The sequence below is a fragment of the Elgaria multicarinata genome, chromosome 1, assembly GCF_023053635.1.
Source record: "Elgaria multicarinata webbii isolate HBS135686 ecotype San Diego chromosome 1, rElgMul1.1.pri, whole genome shotgun sequence".
NCBI lineage: Eukaryota > Metazoa > Chordata > Lepidosauria > Squamata > Anguidae > Elgaria > Elgaria multicarinata.
In genome coordinates, this window is record NC_086171.1 from 49,727,229 (window position 1) to 49,745,476 (window position 18,248).

Consider the following 18,248-nt stretch of genomic DNA (forward strand, 5'->3'; position numbering starts at 1 on the left):
CTCCACGCAAATGGGAAACCCACATAAATCAAGCAGCGAACAGGAGATTTGCGCAAGTTTCCCTAAATTTGCAGAAATGTCCTAATTTTCACAACTTTCCTCCATAGACTAAAGCAGGGCTACTTCAGTCTATAGAGGAAATTTGCGCAAATCAGGGGCAAGACTGGGAATCAGGGACGAGATGAATGCGAGTACATGTTTGACAATTTACTAATATTTTCAACACTCCAAAAGTTTGAGTTTGGAACGTTGAGCAGGGCATGCTTGCGTGTTTTGTGAGCTAACACAAAATTTGCAGACATTCCTATTTATTCTCAATGAAGATAAATAAATAGGTAAAATATAGATACCCATATTCCCTCTCCCAGCCCCACTGTTTTAAGGTTATTCGCAGCTAAGGTGACCACTTACGCTTTGGCTCAAAAGCGGAAATGCCCAATCAAAGAGGACACCATTTGCATAAAATGTTAAGTGCTAATTCATACTTCAGATGCAAATTTAGAAATAATTATGATAAACAGAAATACAGTACACCTCCCCATAGCATGGAAGACTGTGACCATTTGACCTGTGTCCCTGCATGCTCAGTCTGCTGTTCAGCTGTGAACCGTTGATGGGCAACAGACCTTATGATTCATTATCTTTAAACTGACACTTGGACATCCTAATTGCAGATTTTGGATGAAGTGGTTAGTTAAGGAGGGTGGCGTGGAAGAAGTGAGCACCTCTGTTCCAATAAAAAAAAATAGATCCTTCACACACATGCACAACTTACTTTAAAGTAAATTATATATTGGGAACTCTCAATTATATATTTAGAAATCTAACCTCTGATGTCATATGTGGTTTAGCTCTCAGAGTGAAGAATTTTTCCTGCTCCTTGAGTCATGAAATTCTTTCCCACCCCCACCATGACTCTCATGCTGTGCAAGACATTTGTTCATCACTGTTGAATAAGGTTTACTTCTATGTTTTGACCAGTGGCCCTTACAATAATATTACCGAGCCCGGAACGTAATAGGGTACCAAATCTTGAGTCCAATTGGTTTGATTGTAAGTACCACGCAAGGCCAGTTTTATTGATAACTTTCGCAAAGCATCTCATGGTTTGAGTTGCTTTTATTCATAATTCCTAAATGTGCGGTTAACAATTCAGTTGCCACCAAAACCCACGTTTACGTGGGTTGAGCACTGCACAGACAAAACCACATCTCTAAAAGCAAACCACATGATTTAGCAGGAACTCTAATACCGTATCCAACCTGGGCCCATTGTCATGGCAGGATTACATGGGGTGGTTATGAGAAGCACAGTTCCCTCTTTATAAATGTGATGCTGTGAATGGAGCACACAGTGTGGCGCTGGATCAAATGCGGTGGTAGAACTGGAATTCCCCTTCCCCTTCTCACAGCAGTCCTTGCGGCCCTGTGAAAATGCTACACAGAGCGCCCTGCAAAATGGGCTGCATAGTGTTGTGGGAGGGAGGTCCTCAAAGTTGAGCGAAGGGACATCCTGCAGCCAAACCCATGAAATGAAGGTAGGGAAAAAGCAACTCAATCTTGCTAGCAAACAACCACCTTTAAATTTCTTCCACACATATGCAAGAGAGGCTTTGTTGTCAGTGGGGTGGCGAATCCGTGCCGGGTTTCAGTCAGAACCAGTCAGAACTTTAAAGGAGCTCTGACTGAAACCCGGCACGGATTCACCACCTCACTGACATCGAAGCCACTGGCCTCCCCTGTACATATGTATGGGCCTCTCTCAGTCTCTCTGGGTTCAAAACTTCTCAGCTTTCATGGAAAAGTACTGGCCGCTTCGAAGCCATCCTCTGAATGTTTTCCAAAGTCCTTCCTTACCCAGGCAAGTTTAACTTGACAACAAAGAAAGCCTGCTCAGTTTCAAAATCTGTTGTCTAGTGTTGCAACCCATGTTCTCAACTGATGCCATCACCTCAATGTCATTTGCCCGGGCTGTCTCTGTCTGTCCCTGACACATTTCTGATTGTTTCATGCTTTTAATAGCTACATTCGGTCATGGCTAGCTAAGGTTCCTAATACTGTGAGCCACTTACCGACATCTTCATGTGGGTATGAAGCACAAGATACAACCTCCATCAGTCACTTCTTCTTTCACAACAATCCTCCACACTTCTCTTCCCTTCTTCCCAAAACCTCCCCCTTCTTACCACTCATAACTTTTCTAGTATTGTATACATGTGGGACCTACCATGAAATGTTGCAGTGTGGTGTGCTGCTCTTCAGAGTTGTAGCCAGGCAGCCATTCCATGGCAGGTGAGATCAGCATCCCTGCTAATAAAAAAAGTCCCAGCACTTTCATCCCTGTGAGCCCTGGCCCAACTATACCACTGCCCCAATAAGCCAGAGTTTCTGGTTCACACACTACACTAAATACCCCAGGGACAGAATCAATGGAGGCTATTGGCTCCAGTGTCAGGTGTGAATCCACTTTGGGTTTTAGTCAGAACAAGTCTGAAATCTAAAGGAGGTATCCAAGGTGCTTTGGATAGCTCCTTTAGAGTTCTGACTGAAACCCTGGAGCGGATTCACTGCTCCACTGAAATCAGAGCACTTTGGACAGCTCTTGTAGAGTTTTGACGGATTCACTGCCCCATTGACATTGGACCCACCAGCCTCCACAGGACAGAATGTTGTTTCGTCACTCCCACTGTTTTTAAGTGACCTTGGGTACGTTCCTGGGATCACAAAAGCAATAGCTGCTACAGATAACCAAACAACGTCAGTGTGAGCATTCTCACTTCAAGGTCGCTTGGTCATCTGTATAATCCCCACAAGTGGTAAGATGATTTATTTGTATTTATTTGTATTTATTTTATTTTAGAAGATGCATAGCACAACATGAGGTAAAAGGGTTGCCTATATCTACTCTGAGTTGAATGAGAATTCAGGACTTTGCCATTACTTTGATTCAGATGCTTTTAGCATCTCTCTGTGATGAAGGTTGGGGATCTTTGTTTCCTGCGATAAAGTGCGTGGGTTAAAGTGATGGTTCAACTTATGGCATTTATGGAAAAGCAACCACACTCAGCCCTTGCTGCGTTCATCTCCTCCTCAGGGATGATGAACATAAAGTAGTACCAAGCTTAGGGTGGATATAAATCCTCTTTTACAGAAGATTGTCCTCTATTTTGAAGTCGTCCTCTATTTTAAGGACTGTCCGATCCAAGTCCAGGTTAAAGATAAAGAACCATCCAAAGGAAGAGTTGGGCCATGGAGTTGCCCATCAACAGCACCTGGACAGCAGACTGAGCAAGGCACAGAAGACTGCTCTATTTCCTCCGTGGCCCCGTTCAGACAACACGCTAAACCATGCTGCGTAACCACAATGCATTAATGCATTCCATTAACCATTTTGTGGTTAAGCAGTATGGTTTAGCGTGTTGTCTGAACGGGGCCAATATGACTTGTACTTTAGCTCCCGGTGCATCCAGGACAATGTAAAAAAGAGCTTCAAAGCCTAGCACTCATTAATATGTTTATAGAATGAATCTTGTTTTCTTTTTCTTTCTCTCTTTTAAACATATATTTTGATACGGCGGTGTAAATAATGCATGAGTTGGTCGCTGTTGTGGTGGCTGTAACTCAGTCTCGCGGCTCCGATAATGCATACCAACCATTCGTGCATTGCCCACTCTTTTAATTACTTTATCAGCAGCCCTCAAGCTCTGTCTATCTTGCCCTGCAATATCCTAAATTTAATTAATTCCCACTAACTAGTTTTTGAATGCACTAATACTGCAATAAGGTCTTCTCCCCTCTGTTTGACACACAAACAGAGAATGGAAGAGAAAGGGTGCCATTCTGAAGGGTTATATATGCGCTTCAGACCCTGAGAAGAATGGGCCACCAGTCAGGGAATAAATGTTACGTCCATATAAATGAGGTTCAACAGTGAGCACTTCATATCACTGGCCTGTCTTCATTCTTTGTAAGTATCTTCATCAGTCCCCTGGACCCAATGTAAACTACAAAGTCCCTTTCCTTAGTGTCCCCCACCACCACTAAAAAGTAGGGATGTGCTCCGCTTCTAATCAGACCGGAGAAGCAGGAGCAGAGCGGGGGCCTTCGCCTGCCCTTAAGGCGGAGGCGAAGAGGATTGGGGGGCCGGTAGAGCGTGGCGAAGAGGATCGCGGTGAAGGCGGATCCTTCGCCTTGATCCGGAGCTCCGCCGGAAAGGTAAGTGGGGTTTACCGGGCCCTGCCGCTGTTGCTGTCGCCCATGCGGCGACGGCGGCAGGGCCCGGTAACCCCCTCCCCGCCCTCCTCTCCCTTACCTGCCTCCGTCCGCGGTCCGTCGGCATCTTCAATTGAGCCCGCGGTTCCACCAGGAAGCCTGGGCCACTTGCGGCCCAGACTTCCTGGTGGAACCGCGGGCTCAATTGAAGACGGCGACGGACCGCGGACGGAGGCAGGTAAGGCCCCCCTCTCCCTTGGTCCCTTACCGGGCTCTGCCGCCGTCAGCGCATGGGTAGCGACGGCGGCAGGGCCCGGTAAACCGCCCCCGCCCTCCTCTCCCTTACCTGCCTCCGTCCGCAGTCCGTCAGCGTCTTCAATTGAGCCCGCGGTTCCACCAGGAAGTCTGGGCCACTTGCGGCCCAGACTTCCTGGTGAAACCGCGGGCTCAATTGAAGACGCCGACGGACCACGGACGGAGGCAGGTAAGGTCCCCCTCTCCCTTGGTCCTTTACCGGGCTCTGCCGCTGGGACTGCCTTGAGTCTTGGCGTGCGTATGTATCCCTGGACAAGCTATCATGGTGGCGAGTTTGAGGTTTCTAAAGTGCAAATTGACAGAGCTATGGAAAGGGGTGTGAATGGCGTGCCCGGTTTTCATAAATTCCCCAAAAATCAGGGGATGATGGGACTGCCTTGAGTCTCGGCGTGCGTGTGCACCCCTGGATAAGCTTTCATGGTGGCGAGTTTGAGATTTTTTACGTGCAAATTGACGGAGCTATGGAAAGGGGTGTGAATGGAGTGCCCGGTTTTCATAAATTCCCCAAAAATCAGGGGATGATGGGATTGCCTTGAGTCTTGGCGTGCGTGTGTATACCTCCATGAGGTGTCATGGTGCCAAACTTGAGATTTCTAACTTTCACAGAAAAAAAGTTGTATACTTTTTTAGCTTAATGCAAGCCTATGGGGGGGGGGGAAACGGAGCTCCGATCCGGATCCGGAGCTCCGAGCGGAGCAGAGTGGACATAGGCGGAGCGGGGGCGGGGCGGAGCGGCCCGATCCGCAAATCGCGGATCTGGAAGTGAAGCGGAGCGGGGGGTCTGTGCACACCCCTACTAAAAAGCCTCATAGAGATTTATTACAAAGAGAAAACAGATAATCCTTCAGTCCTTAAAAAGGAAGAACAACAGGAAGAGAAAACGAAGAGAAGGTCTTCGTATCCTGGACTTAAAATTCTGTAGGAAGACGCATGTGAAGGCCAAGGCATACAAACTAGCTGCCATATGGAAGCCGCCTTATATCTCTCCGTCTACCTCTATGCAACAAGTCATTTGTCAGTAGCAAACTGTTCTGTGTGTGTTGGTGTGTATGAGGAAAGGGCATTCTGGGGAAATCCTCCATCCAAGTGATAACTCACAGTACTGTCGAATGAAATCAGCTGCCCCATGGAAAAGAGGCTGGCTTAGGGTGACCTACTTGTGAATCACCAAAAATGAGGACATGCTTCACTCAAAAAGAGGACACCAATTTACATAAAATAAAGGCTAGTGTATATGTATAGAAGCAAATTTAGAAAACATTGTTTTCATTTAAATAGAAATCTAGTGCATCTCGCCATAGTGTGGAAGGCCATAGTGTGACCTGTGTGCCTGCTGGTCTGCAATCCGGGTGCTGTTGATGGGCAACTTCAAGGCCCAGCTCTTCCTTTCAAGGAGTCTCTACCTTTAAACTGGACAGCCTGTCAAATAGAGAACACCTTCAAAATAGAGGGCCAAATGGCAAGCCTTCAAATAGAGGACTCTCCTTTGCGAAATGGCCACCCCAATGTGGGATAGGGTGACTGCACCTGAGGCTCATTCCCTGGCCCTTCTGCCAGGCCCCATGTGTGAACCAGCCTATAGCGGTTATACGATTTGTTCCAAGAATTCTTGCTTCCCCTTCCCATTTTCAGTGCTAAAGCCATCGTGTTGGTATTCTAAAGCTTGACCCACATCTGCTAGCATGAAGGGTCTGATCTGATCTGACCCGACGTGACCTGACCCCTCTCCTCTGCTAGGGCAAACGGTCACTGGCTGAGCATAGTGACAGCCGCCTTCCCGTTGCCATGGAGATGGCGGCGCACACGCTATGAATTTGAGGCTGGGCCGCTGACCCTCCTGGAATGTGAGGCTTACTACTCTTCAGGAGTACCTGATACAAATATTTGCAGACAACGTGGTTCACTCTGCATGTGATACACATATGAGGATGGGGTGGGTGGAGGAAGGGCCAGTGCCGTTCCCCTCCCTGTTTGTTTGTTACTGTGATTTTAGAATGTAAGCCATATGGCAGGGTGTTTTGTATTTTGTTTTATTTTGTTCTGTACAGCACCATGAAAATTGATGGCGCTATATAAATAATAATAATAATAATAATAATAATAATAATAATAATAATGCTCTTCCAGTGCAGAATAATCTGCTGATTTCCCTGCCTGCCCACACATACCCTGCATTTATTTATTTATTTTATTGCATTTATATATCGCTTCATAGCCGAAGCTCTCTGGGCGGTTTACAAAAGTTAAAAACAGTAAACATTAAAAACAAATATACAAAGTTTAAAAACATAAAAAGCATAAAACAACAATATCCTTATAAAAACAGCTATTCTGGGGTCTGTTAAAAACAACCAAAGTCAGCATGTGTTGTTAAATGCTGTTAAATGCCTGGGAAAAGAGAAAGGTCTTAACCTGGCTCCGAAAAGATAACAATGTTGGCGCCAGGTGAGCCTCATTGGGGGATCATTCCATAATTGGGGGGGGCACCACTGAAAAGGCCCTCTCTCTTGGCCCTCTCTCAGACACAACTGCTGTAGGATTGATGGTGACATGAATACAGATTGGAGTTGGCACTGAGGCGAGAGAGAAATAAGCAAGTCTGACCTATTAGTCGATGACAGGAACTAGAATCAGGGAGTACCACCTGTCAAACTTCAGCCTATCAGTAGGGAAGCTGGAGAAATTTTGGAGAAATTAAAATGATTTGGGATTCCTCAGAATACAACCTACGGAATCCGCTGCAGTCTGGTCTACCAAGGCCGGACAGAGTCAATGAATATCTGGATTTTCTTTTTTACTTTCCTGAAATTTATGCAAATTTATGAGCAGGAAAATACACACGTTTCCGCTGAGTCATATGCCATGCTGAAAAGTGAAATGGAATGGTGGGACAATACTCTAAATGTTATGTACTAACATCAGTTCTGTAAATTATTGCCAACTTTCTTAAACAATTATTTACATATTCCCCTACATAAAGGGGGTGGGAATCAAATCCATCTGGGAATGGACGCCAGAACGAACGACACTGTACAATCCATGACACATACACAGGATGGATTTCACAAAATCTGGACATCCCTATCTATTCAACAGTGTGATGGTGTCCAAAAAAAGGCCTATTTAGCTTTATATTATCATTAAATAGGGTCTTTCTGTTTTCGCCATGCCACAAGCCACTATTTTTTCAGCTGCTATCATGGCAAATTTACCAACAGTGGGGGACTGAGACCTACATGCAGCCCATGAGCTTCCTGTTGCCAATCTTTACAGTAGATCACCGCATAGCTCTCACCAAAGGAAGAAATATCAGGAAAACCATCAACACCAGCAATGTGTTGCTTTAAGCTTTCTCTTAGAGGCATCTTCTAAAAATGGTAGCAGATATTTAATCTCTTTGAAGAAAACCTGCAGGTTTAAACCAGGAAATGAGGGCAAGTCTTTCTTCCGTCGTCTTTTCTCCCAGCTCTTTCCATCCACTAAGGTCAAATGGGAGTGAGATTCCTCCATGTCCCCATTTATAATAGCAGGCAAGTCGTTTTTAACAAACACTCTGTTACTAGCGCAAAGTTGCTGCCTCTTTGGGATTACCAATAATATGTCAACCAGCTGATAAAAACATAAGAATTACTATGTTGGGCTGTCCGCCAGTCTGTCTAAGTTAGCATTCTATCTGTCATAGTAACCAATCAGATGCCTCAAAGAAGTTCACAAGCTGTGCACCATTGTGTTAGCCATCCAATTGCTAATTAGTCCCAAGACATGGTGCAAAGGCACATGAGGCAGCCACCTTGTTGAAACTAAGCAGGTCTGGGCCTGGTCCATGCTTGGAGGGGAAGACCATCTGAGAACCACATGTGGCCACCTTGTGTTCTATAATGGAAGAAAGGTGGGATATAAATGTAATAAATAATTCCCAACATGTGGCAATTGGAATATGTGATCCTTGAAAACAGTGTTTTTTATTTTGTCTGTTGGTGGTGATTTGCCAGGGCGTTCCTAATCTAATAATACTTTAGGCATTTAAACTAAAAGGTCACAATCTGTAGCAATGAGTTCCACCGGCTGGTTAGGGAGGGTCCATAGCTCAGTGACAGAGCACTTGCTTTGCATGCGAAAGATCTCAAGTTCAATCCCCGGCATCTCTATGTGGTGCTGGGAAAGAATCCAGCCTGAATCCCAGGAAGAGCTGCTGCCAGTCAGTATCAGCAATACTGGACAAAATGGACCAAGGTCTGACTCAGTAGAAGACAGCTCCCTATATTCCTATTATACTTATAAAAGTGTGTGTGTGTGTAGCAAGTGCGTCCACCTTTACTGGAAGAAGGTGAGCCAGCTGTTGTTCTAAACAAATGCTTTACGTTTGCATTTTTATTGTAATTCTCCCCTACACACACACACACACTCCTCAACCCAACTTAATTGCATGTGTAACGTTCTGCAGATAGCAGTGGAATTGATTTATGGTGGCTGCCCAAAGTTCAACTTGGCAAAGCTGCTAAGGTAACTAGTTAATTAGTAGACAGGCTCCTGGTTTGTCCAGGTGCAGCTCAAAGCAGGAGACATTTTCCCATTTCATCCATTTAATGGACTGCAAATGAACCAGGCTGCCTTGTTTTCTTTCCTTAAAAATTGCTTCGATGAAGAGCCTGTGAGCTTTTTGTTCAAGCTTCCAGCATCTTGTGTTTATTGAAACATAAACAGATTGAGACCTTGTCCTTATTGTGCAATTACTGGGGGATATTTCATGCTGTGCATTCCGCCACTCTGCCCCTCCCAAGAAAGCCTTGTGGTTGATGCTTGTTTTCCTTGCTTTGGAATACTCCATTCTTCTTCAAGTTGATTATCTTTTCTACATTTTATCCATGTGCCTTAGTCAATGGCTGATGCGCAGTCCGGTATGTTGCACAGTTTGTGACTTGGTTGACATGCCAAGGGGGGTTATTTAGTGACTAATTTCTAAGGGGAGGAGAAACTGAAGGGTTGTCATGTGGAAAAGTACTTTAGCCTATTGAAGCAGTGTTGTTTAGAGGATCGGGTGGAGGAAGATGGCCCACGCTTCATGTGAGCAGCAAGACTGAACAGCTTTCTTAATGCGCAGAAATCCTTTTTCAAGAAGAAGGATATATAAAAAGTCTCATTCTAGACTGAGTCTTTCTTTAAAACCTGGAAAGCAAAGAGCTGTAACATGTGGAATGCAGTCTAGTGATCTTACCGCTCTACCAATTGAGCTGATTAAATTAATGTAAGTGGCTTTTATTATTTGCAAACAAAAAAAAGTTTGGAGAGATAAATATATGGATATTTTGGGTTGCAATGTGTGCTTTTCTCATAATATTGTTTTCGAAGCATTTAATAGTGGAAGAAAATGACCTAAGGATTTGAAAGATAATAGCCAAGCACAATTTAAAAGATTTGTGACTGAGAGGAATATTTGGAGGAGAGAGTCCTTTTCGGAATGTGTGGACTCACAGATAACAAAAAGCCTGTCAGTTTTATTGTAATAGAGTGATCACCCATTATAAGATAACAATTATAAGATAACATTGCTACTTTAAAAAAAAATATGTTGGGAGAAGTGGAGTCTCTTCTGTGTCTAGCAATTTACAGATTAAGTTGGATTTCAGTATGAAATGAAATTGTTTCAATATGATGATAAATTAGACTGATTTGTTTTCCTGGTGGGATATTCAAGACAGCAGGGCTACTAAATTTATTTGTGTTCAGGAGTGTGCATGAGGGAATACTTTACCCAAATATATGTATTCCAAATATGTGAGAATGGGTTTGGGATACAGGTACTCATTAAAAAAAATAGGTAAAGTAATTATTTAAAAACAACAATGGAATAATAAAAATTAAAATGTAAGGTGCAGTGAGAAAAAAGTGTCTGTGTGTGTGTTAGTAATATAAAATAGAATTGATACAGCCATTTGACCTTAGTATTCACAGTCTCCAGCAACAGCTAGATGAGATATGCAACGGTGTTACAAATGCATAAAATGAGGCACCATCGGAAAGAATTTGGGATAAGAACTGCCATGCTGGATCAGACCAAGGGTCCATCTAGTCCAGCACTCTGTTCACACAGTGGTCAACCAGCCATTGGCCAGGAATGAACAAGCAGGACATGGTGCAACAGCATCCTCCCGCCCATGTTCCCCAGCAACTAGTGCACACAGGCTTATTGCCTCGAATACTGGAGATAGCACACAACCTTCAGGGCTAGTAGCCATTGATAGCCTTCTCCTCCAGGAATTTATCCAACCCTTTTTTAAAGCCATCCAAATGGGTGGCCATCACTACATCTTGTGGTAGTGAGTTCCGTAATTTAACTATGCGCTGTATGAAGAAGTACTTCCTTTTATTTGTCCTGAATCTCCCACCAATTAGTTTCATGGGATGACCCCGGGTTCTAGTATTTTGAGAGAGGGGAAAAAATGTCTCCCTATCCACATTCTCCATACCATACATAATTTATTGCAGATTTATTGATTACCTGGAAAGTGCCATTTGATTCAAGACAAAAGTCTGAGACAATGTTACATGTTACAATAACATACACATACTACTCTGTGTGTTATATATAGAGTGTGAAGACAAACTTGGCCACAACTTCATAGCAGGTGCACAGCACATGGACACACAGTGCAATGCATCAAGCATGGTGATCTACAGGTGGGTTATTCCTTATTTGCTACCCAGAAGTCACTGTCTTGCTGGAAATTTGACTTGCATGAATCCAGAAAAGTAGCCGTGTTTTCCATTGCAGCACCAGTGATAGAGAATTCCTAAAGTCTAACACACTTGTTACTCCATCAGATGTATTGACCTGATTGAATTGGTCACGGTGGTACATTTTTTGGTTTATCAAGTTTCGGTCAGCGACCAAATTCTCCCACAGCTAGAGAAGTTGGCAACTATAGATCCTTCTGGGAGATGCCCCCACATGATCACAATGTATTCACTCATGCAATTTGTCACTGATGTCATTGTCAACTTGTGTCAGCACTTAGAGTGAGTATTTATTCATGGATTTATTTAAGAATGCATATGTCAATTTTGAAAACAAATGTTTTCTTGAGATGGCTTAGTGTTAATGTCATAAAACATTTTAAATCAATATATAAATAAGCATTTAACTAAAAGAAGCAGCATAACGCTCTTTCAGTTAGGCCAATGAAAAGCAGAGTACCATAAAAGCAGAGAGAAATAACATTAAAAACCCATCTCATAATTTTAATAAAGAGTAGATTGATTTTTTTAAAAAAAACTCTTGGAAGATTCCAACCTATCCAGATGCCCATCAGCCTCCGAATTCAGAGCTTCCTATACAGAGCGGGAAGAGTGCAGAGGTGATCTTTGCTCCATGCTTCTCACCCTCTGCATTTTTGCTAGATGGGCAGTTTTGCTCATCTAGCTAAGACTCTGCAGAGGGGAAGAGAAGGAGGCTTGGGAATAGCTCATGTCCCTGTTTCCCCATTCCCCTCCTCTCCCCTCCCACAAAACTCCTCCCTTTCCCTCCTCTCATGAGGTTGCTGATGTGGCTCTTTCCACACTGGTTGTGAGGGAGAGAGGGAGGCCAGCTTGGACTCCTGAGCCCAAGGTCGGAGCGCTGTCACTGACCTTGGATCCAGGAACCTGAGCTATCCTATGGCCCCCTAATGTACTCCAAATGTACTTCCTTTGGGAGGAATTCTATAAATGTGGGACCACCACTAAGATGGCCCTGTCTCTTGTGACAGCTAACCTAACCCATCATACCGGCAAGCCTACGAGCAGAACATCTGTGGCTGATCTTCAAGCCTGGTCAAGTTCATATTGGTGGATGGTGTCCTCCAGGGTTTTGTTTTGTTAGGGTTTCTGATAATACTATAAGGCTGACTCCCAAATTACCTTTGGGTGGGCGGGGGGTGGGGGGGAGTAGACCCAGGATGCTTCAATGATACACTTTGCAAATTTAAAGTGTGAACAAATTTAAAGTATGCATATACTTTTTAGGAATCCAGGGTTGGCTGTGCTTCCTTATAGTGTAAACTTGCAGTGGCCAAGTAGCTTTACACTGCATAATGTGTGGAAAGATCCTAAGCCATGGACCTGTTCACGTAAGGCTTGCTTGTTTTTCGTTTTCATGTCTTATACCTCCTGCCACACCTTATTTCCTACTTATTTTTGTAATTGCTAGGCAGTTTGTCTTTCCTTTCTCTGGCGCCTAAGGCTACAAACTCTCCCTTTGACCTCTGGTCACAAGACGAGTCCTTCATAAACTCCAGCTGTGGAGAGGGGTGTAATAAGACCCCTCCGTCTGTATACTCTGGCATGGGAATTGACAAAAATGATGAAAATAAACTTGTGGCTGGAGAAGGGGGAGAACGCAATCCTCTATTTTGGTAGCAGAGTTCCTTGTGATCGCTGCTCAGTGGGAAACATCCTCTCTCCATGTTAACATCACAGAAAGATTGTTTTCCAGGTAGGGCCACCATCCAATATCCAGCACCTCTAAGAGACGTGTGTATCATGATGATTCAACTCTGAAATAGTGCATGAATTAGAGCTAAGCTGATTTGAATCTGGGTGAAACACCAGATAAATGGGTGTAAACCAACCATCTTGGTTTGGAGATGACTGCTATCCTGGAGCAATAGGGCAGCAAACTTCCTTCTCTCTATTCCCTACGACGAAGCATGATATTTTACCAATCTAAACTTTATCGTGATCACGTGGCTTGGAAGGATTCACTGGGGAAAATTGACCTGATATGAGCTCACATCTTCAACACGTGTCTAGATGCAGCTGACCCACATTTTAATGGGACTCTTCTTGTGAAGTCATATTCCAAATACGGATTTTTCTACGACGTCTTGAATTCACTGTTAATTTCATTTGTCTGCATTTCAGTTCTGTATCTATGAAGTGGCACAGTTCACACAAACCCCCTTTGTGTCTGTCTTGTCTTTTAAAACAGTAACAAATGGTGCTCTCTTCAGGGTGTGAAAAGTAACTTGGCGTGTGTATTTTTTGCTTTGTGGAATGCAAATAATGTAGCTACAGGATTTTTGAAATACGTTTCTGAAATCCAAATGATGTAGGTATAAAAGTACATTTCTGTGGAGATATATAAATAAAGATCGCTTGCCTTTGGAAGAATCTTCAAGATTGTTGTAACTTAGGGTGACCATATGGAAAGGAGGACAGGGCTCCTGTATCTCTAACAGTTGTATAAAAAAGGGAATTTCACCAGGTGTCATTTGTATGCATGCAGCACCTGGTGAAATTCTCTCTTCAGTACAACAGCTATACTAGAGGGACCAGATACAAAAGAGGGCAGGGCTCCTGCAGGTTTAACTGTTGTGATGAAGAGGAAATTTCCCTAGGTGCTGCATGCATACCAATGACACCTGCTGAAATTCCCTTTTCTATGCAACTGTTAAAGATACAGGAACCCTGTCCTCCTTTCCATATGGTCACCCCATTAACTTGGCACCTATTTCCCTGTCTTCAGGGTACAGAACGTCCGACCCTCCTAGGCTCGTCTTCTGGGGTTCCCCAATTGGTCTCAGCCTCTTTCCTCCAACCACCAATCATTGGGTGTCTCCCTGGCTTTTGTGAAGTCATTTTCCCCATTCTAAAAGGTAGAAATGCCTCTGCTAAAGCTTAGCTACTGGCAGTAATTAAGCTTTATGAACTTTAAGCTCAAATATGCTAGTATGGTGTGTGTGTGTGTGTGTGTCCCCGACCCTTTGGCCCTGCCTGGGACTGGAATGTGGCCCCCGAGAGTGCCGCAAAATGGAAGTCGGCTCTGAGGCTGAAAGAGGTTCACCATCCTTGCTACAGAGAATGACTGTCTTTTTTAAAATAATAATAATAATAACAATTTTGTATCACTGCTGCTCTGCCTAGACTAACCCAGAATGGCGCCTCTTACGCGGATTTCTTTATATTGCAGATGCAGAGAGAAATCTTCCCAAATGCTTCTCGGCCAGGCTCTGCGGCACATCCTCCGCCTCACGCTCTTCCGACCTCTCCGCCTGCTACGCCGGTGCCCCACTCCATGCCCCCTTCCCCGTCTAGGATCCCCTACGGCAACGTCAGGCCCGTCAGCGGCCCCGGCAATGCGACCATTCCCAGAGACAGGCTTTCGGGCATGCCGGCTTCCAGATCCATCTCACCGAGCCCCAGTGCCATCTTGGAACGAAGGGACGTGAAGCCTGATGAGGACATGAGTAACAAAACCCTCACTCTTTTCCGTAACGAAGGGCTGTATGCCGACCCCTACTTGTATCACGAGGGCCGGATGAGCATTGCGGGCTCTCATGCTGGACACCCTCTCGACGTACCTGACCACGTCATTGCCTACCAACGTAGCACAATGAGGTCTTCAAGCACTTACTGTAATCCTCCCATGCCACCTGAAATGATGGAGCAATCGCTGTACCGGCAAAAATCCAGGAAATACCCCGACAGCCACTTGCCGACACTGGGTTCCAAAACACCTCCTGCCTCTCCTCACAGAGTGGCCGACGTGCGGATGATAGACATTCACACCCATCATAATGCCCAAGTGGGAGGCCCTCACACCATCCACCTTGACAGGTCATCTCCTGGCCGCCAATCGCTCAAGAAGGACCCAGGGACTCCTGTGTATGTGGAAGCCAAAGCACGAAATGCTGCCATGGGTTTACCTGGCATGGCTGAGGTAGTCCCAGCGATACCTGACAAGAAGTCTTTTGGTTATGGGACAGCGGTGATACCCAAAGAGAATGAGACCAGGTAAGGCAGAGCAAGACTATATGGGTCTGGTCCGGATAAGTGTCTATCATGTTGACAACTCAAGAGAGCGTGCTTGGATTTGGTAAGATTGGGTCTACCCAAAGCCCTTCTCTTATGCAGCCTTTTGGTCTGGTCTGAAGGCCTCAGAAGACCTAAGTGGGAAACGGAGCCCTTCCCATGGAGGAAGGGACCCATTCTGTTCCCATTTTGTAGGGACACTTTCTATGGGTGTGATCTCTCTGCTTTTGTTCTTTCTAGACTTGTAGTGGTGTATTCACCGTTTTCAGATCTACTGTAGGTGTCCTTGGTCCTTGTCACATTGGGCCAAATGTTCAAATTACATATGATATAAATGTGTCATTAACAACTACATCTCTCTCTCTCTCTCTCTCTCTCTCTCTCTCTCTCTGTGTGTGTGTGTGTGTGTGTGTGTGTGTTTAAAAGACTTAGAAGCAGGCATGGGGGTGGAGGGACCTCGTTTTTATTGGTACTGCAGCATGTGAGAAACACAGGTTTAACCCTTACTCTCCAGCCACAATCCCAATAAAAATCCCCAGCCACACTGCTATTAGCCTTATGCCTGGGGTGGGGGCACACCTCTCTTTATTTATTTAAACAAAGTGCTTGATAGTGTGGTGTAGTGGCTAAAGTGTCAGACTAGGAGTCGGGAGATCTGGGTTCTAGTCCCCACTCGGCCATGGAAGCTCACTGGGTGACTTGGGGCCAGTCACAGACTCTCAGCCCAACCTACCTCACAGGGTTGTTGATGTGAGGATAAAATGGAGAGGAGGATTTTGTGCGCCGCCTTGGGTTCCTTGGGGGGGGGGGAAGGCGGAATATAAATGCAATAAATAAATAAATAAATAAATAAGATCTCTAAGTGGTTTTCATAAGAAATAGATAAAATGTGATATAAAAGATGATATAAGAACAATAGAAGGTAATAAATACCTTAACGACATTGCAGAAACCTTAAAACAGAATAATGCAATTATTCATCAGGTAAAGCCTGAGTAAACTGAGGTGTCTTCAAGAGGCATCTAAAGTTTGTCAGTTTAAGTCTCTTGGACCACATCTAGGAGAACATTCCAGAGGGTTGGTGCCACTACTGAGAAAGCCCAGTTACTAGCCATTATTAGACATGCTGCTTACATACCGTTATTTTTATTTTTTTTTTAAAAAAATTAAGGTTAGTGGGAGCATGGAGACAGTGCGGATTGGGATTGGGGTAGTGCCCTGAGGTCCCAGTGAAAATCAGCCCCTTCCATGCCTGCTAATAAATTTAAAAAACAACAACTGATGTAATTGCTAATGACGCATTTAGTGTCACATGTAGTTTGGTCCTGACATATGGGATATTGAAAAGATACTTCTCTAATCTGTGTGCATTATCTTCTGCAGTATTAAATATGCAGGTTATAGAGCACTGGGTTGTGGCCTTTCTTAGATAATGATAAAACCTGCAAATCTTTATTCATATGGAAAGAACTGGAACCAAAAAGAGGACACTTTATTTATAGAAATGTATTGTGTTGTAATAGAATGATCCAGGTATTTCCTTACTATCAGTGGAGGCTGGTGGCTCCAATGTCAGTGGTGCGGTGAATCCACTCTAGGTTTCAGAGCAAATCCAAACTCTAAAGCCGCTCCCCAAGGTGCAAAGCTGACTGGGTCTGACTGAAACCTGGAGCAGATTCACTGCCCCACTGATGTCGGAGCCAGGCAGCCTCCACTGCTTACTATTATAAATTCCAGTTACTTGGTGAGAAGATGATGATTAACTGGGTTATTTATTTTTGACATAAGACTAAAACTAATGACATAAAAACAAGCAGTATGTTTCTGGTGTTCATCACGAAAATATTTCACCACTGTGCAGATTTACATTCTGAAATTAGAATTTTTGTCGTCTTTATTTTCCTTCTCATTTGGTGTTCAGAAATTGAAGGGATTGGTTGCGCTATCTGCTGTAAAATTTGAATTTGTGTAGGAATATAGCACTTTTCCTTTTATATGCTCATTGAGAAATCAACAGGACTGTTTTGGGGAAAGGGGATGTTTTAAGTAATAGAATATATATATCTGACATACAGATACACACATACAAATAGTTACCTAGCATATTCCTTTAAAAACACACACACACACACACACACACATATATTCTCACTGGAGTTACAAAAGGCCCTGTTCATATCTGCCTGCATGAGAAGAGGTTATTGATTAACTGGGAAATCAAGAAGGGAAGTGAATAAATTATAATAAAGAAGATTCTATTACCTGGCTGGAGAGTGCATTGTTAACCACTGGCTGGTAAGAGACACAGATAGTGGCCCAGTTTGGACAAAATGCTAAACTATGGTTGGGGTGGGGGTGGGGCGTTAGTTTATAAATATTTTTATTGTGTTTTCATAAAACCAGATATAAAACATTGTTTTAAAAGCCCCAAATGGGTAAGAGTGGGTTCATTTCCAGTTGATTCAGAATTACATTTGACAGTATCATTATAAATCAGTTAGGCAATAAAATGGGTTCATGAAGTTTGGCTCCTAAATGTATACCCTCCCCCATATGATGCAGGTGGTCATCTCTCATTGGTGGTGTTTTGCATGACATTGATGGAACAAAGTCAGGTAGCAAGGAATGAGACCGTTTCAGAAATGAGCCAGCACGAGGTTTATGCCCACCCACTTCCTCCTTCGTGTGTGCGAGGGAACTGAAAGCTGCCACTTTCTCTTTAGAACAAACCACAGTTCTCTTTGGCAACTGGACTCTGAGAACTGTGGTTAGTTAAAGTTAGCAGGAACCAAATCATGGTTTGATAGCCTAAATTTATTTATTTATTTATTTATTTATTTTGGAACAAACCACAGTTCCCCAGTTTGGACATCACAGGGAACTGTGGCTAGTTCTAAAGAAGCAGGCAAAAGCTTTTTTCTTTTCTTTCTTTTT

At 43.9% G+C, this 18,248-nt stretch overlaps 1 protein-coding gene across 8 annotated transcripts in view; it reads left to right on the plus strand.

Moving 5' to 3' along the window:
• The window catches only part of KIAA1217 (KIAA1217 ortholog), a 421,304-nt gene that overhangs the window by 354,696 nt on the left and 48,360 nt on the right, over window positions 1-18,248 (plus strand). For 6 of the 8 annotated variants that reach the window (XM_063127615.1, XM_063127620.1, XM_063127635.1 and 3 more), the window contains one exon: window positions 14,473-15,296. In XM_063127615.1, the coding sequence (XP_062983685.1) occupies window positions 14,473-15,296 (824 nt within the window). Of the gene's footprint in view, window positions 1-9,331; window positions 9,772-12,974; window positions 12,997-14,472; window positions 15,297-18,248 lie in introns of those variants that run through there. The other 2 variants (XM_063127659.1, XM_063127666.1) reach the window with 2 other exon arrangements.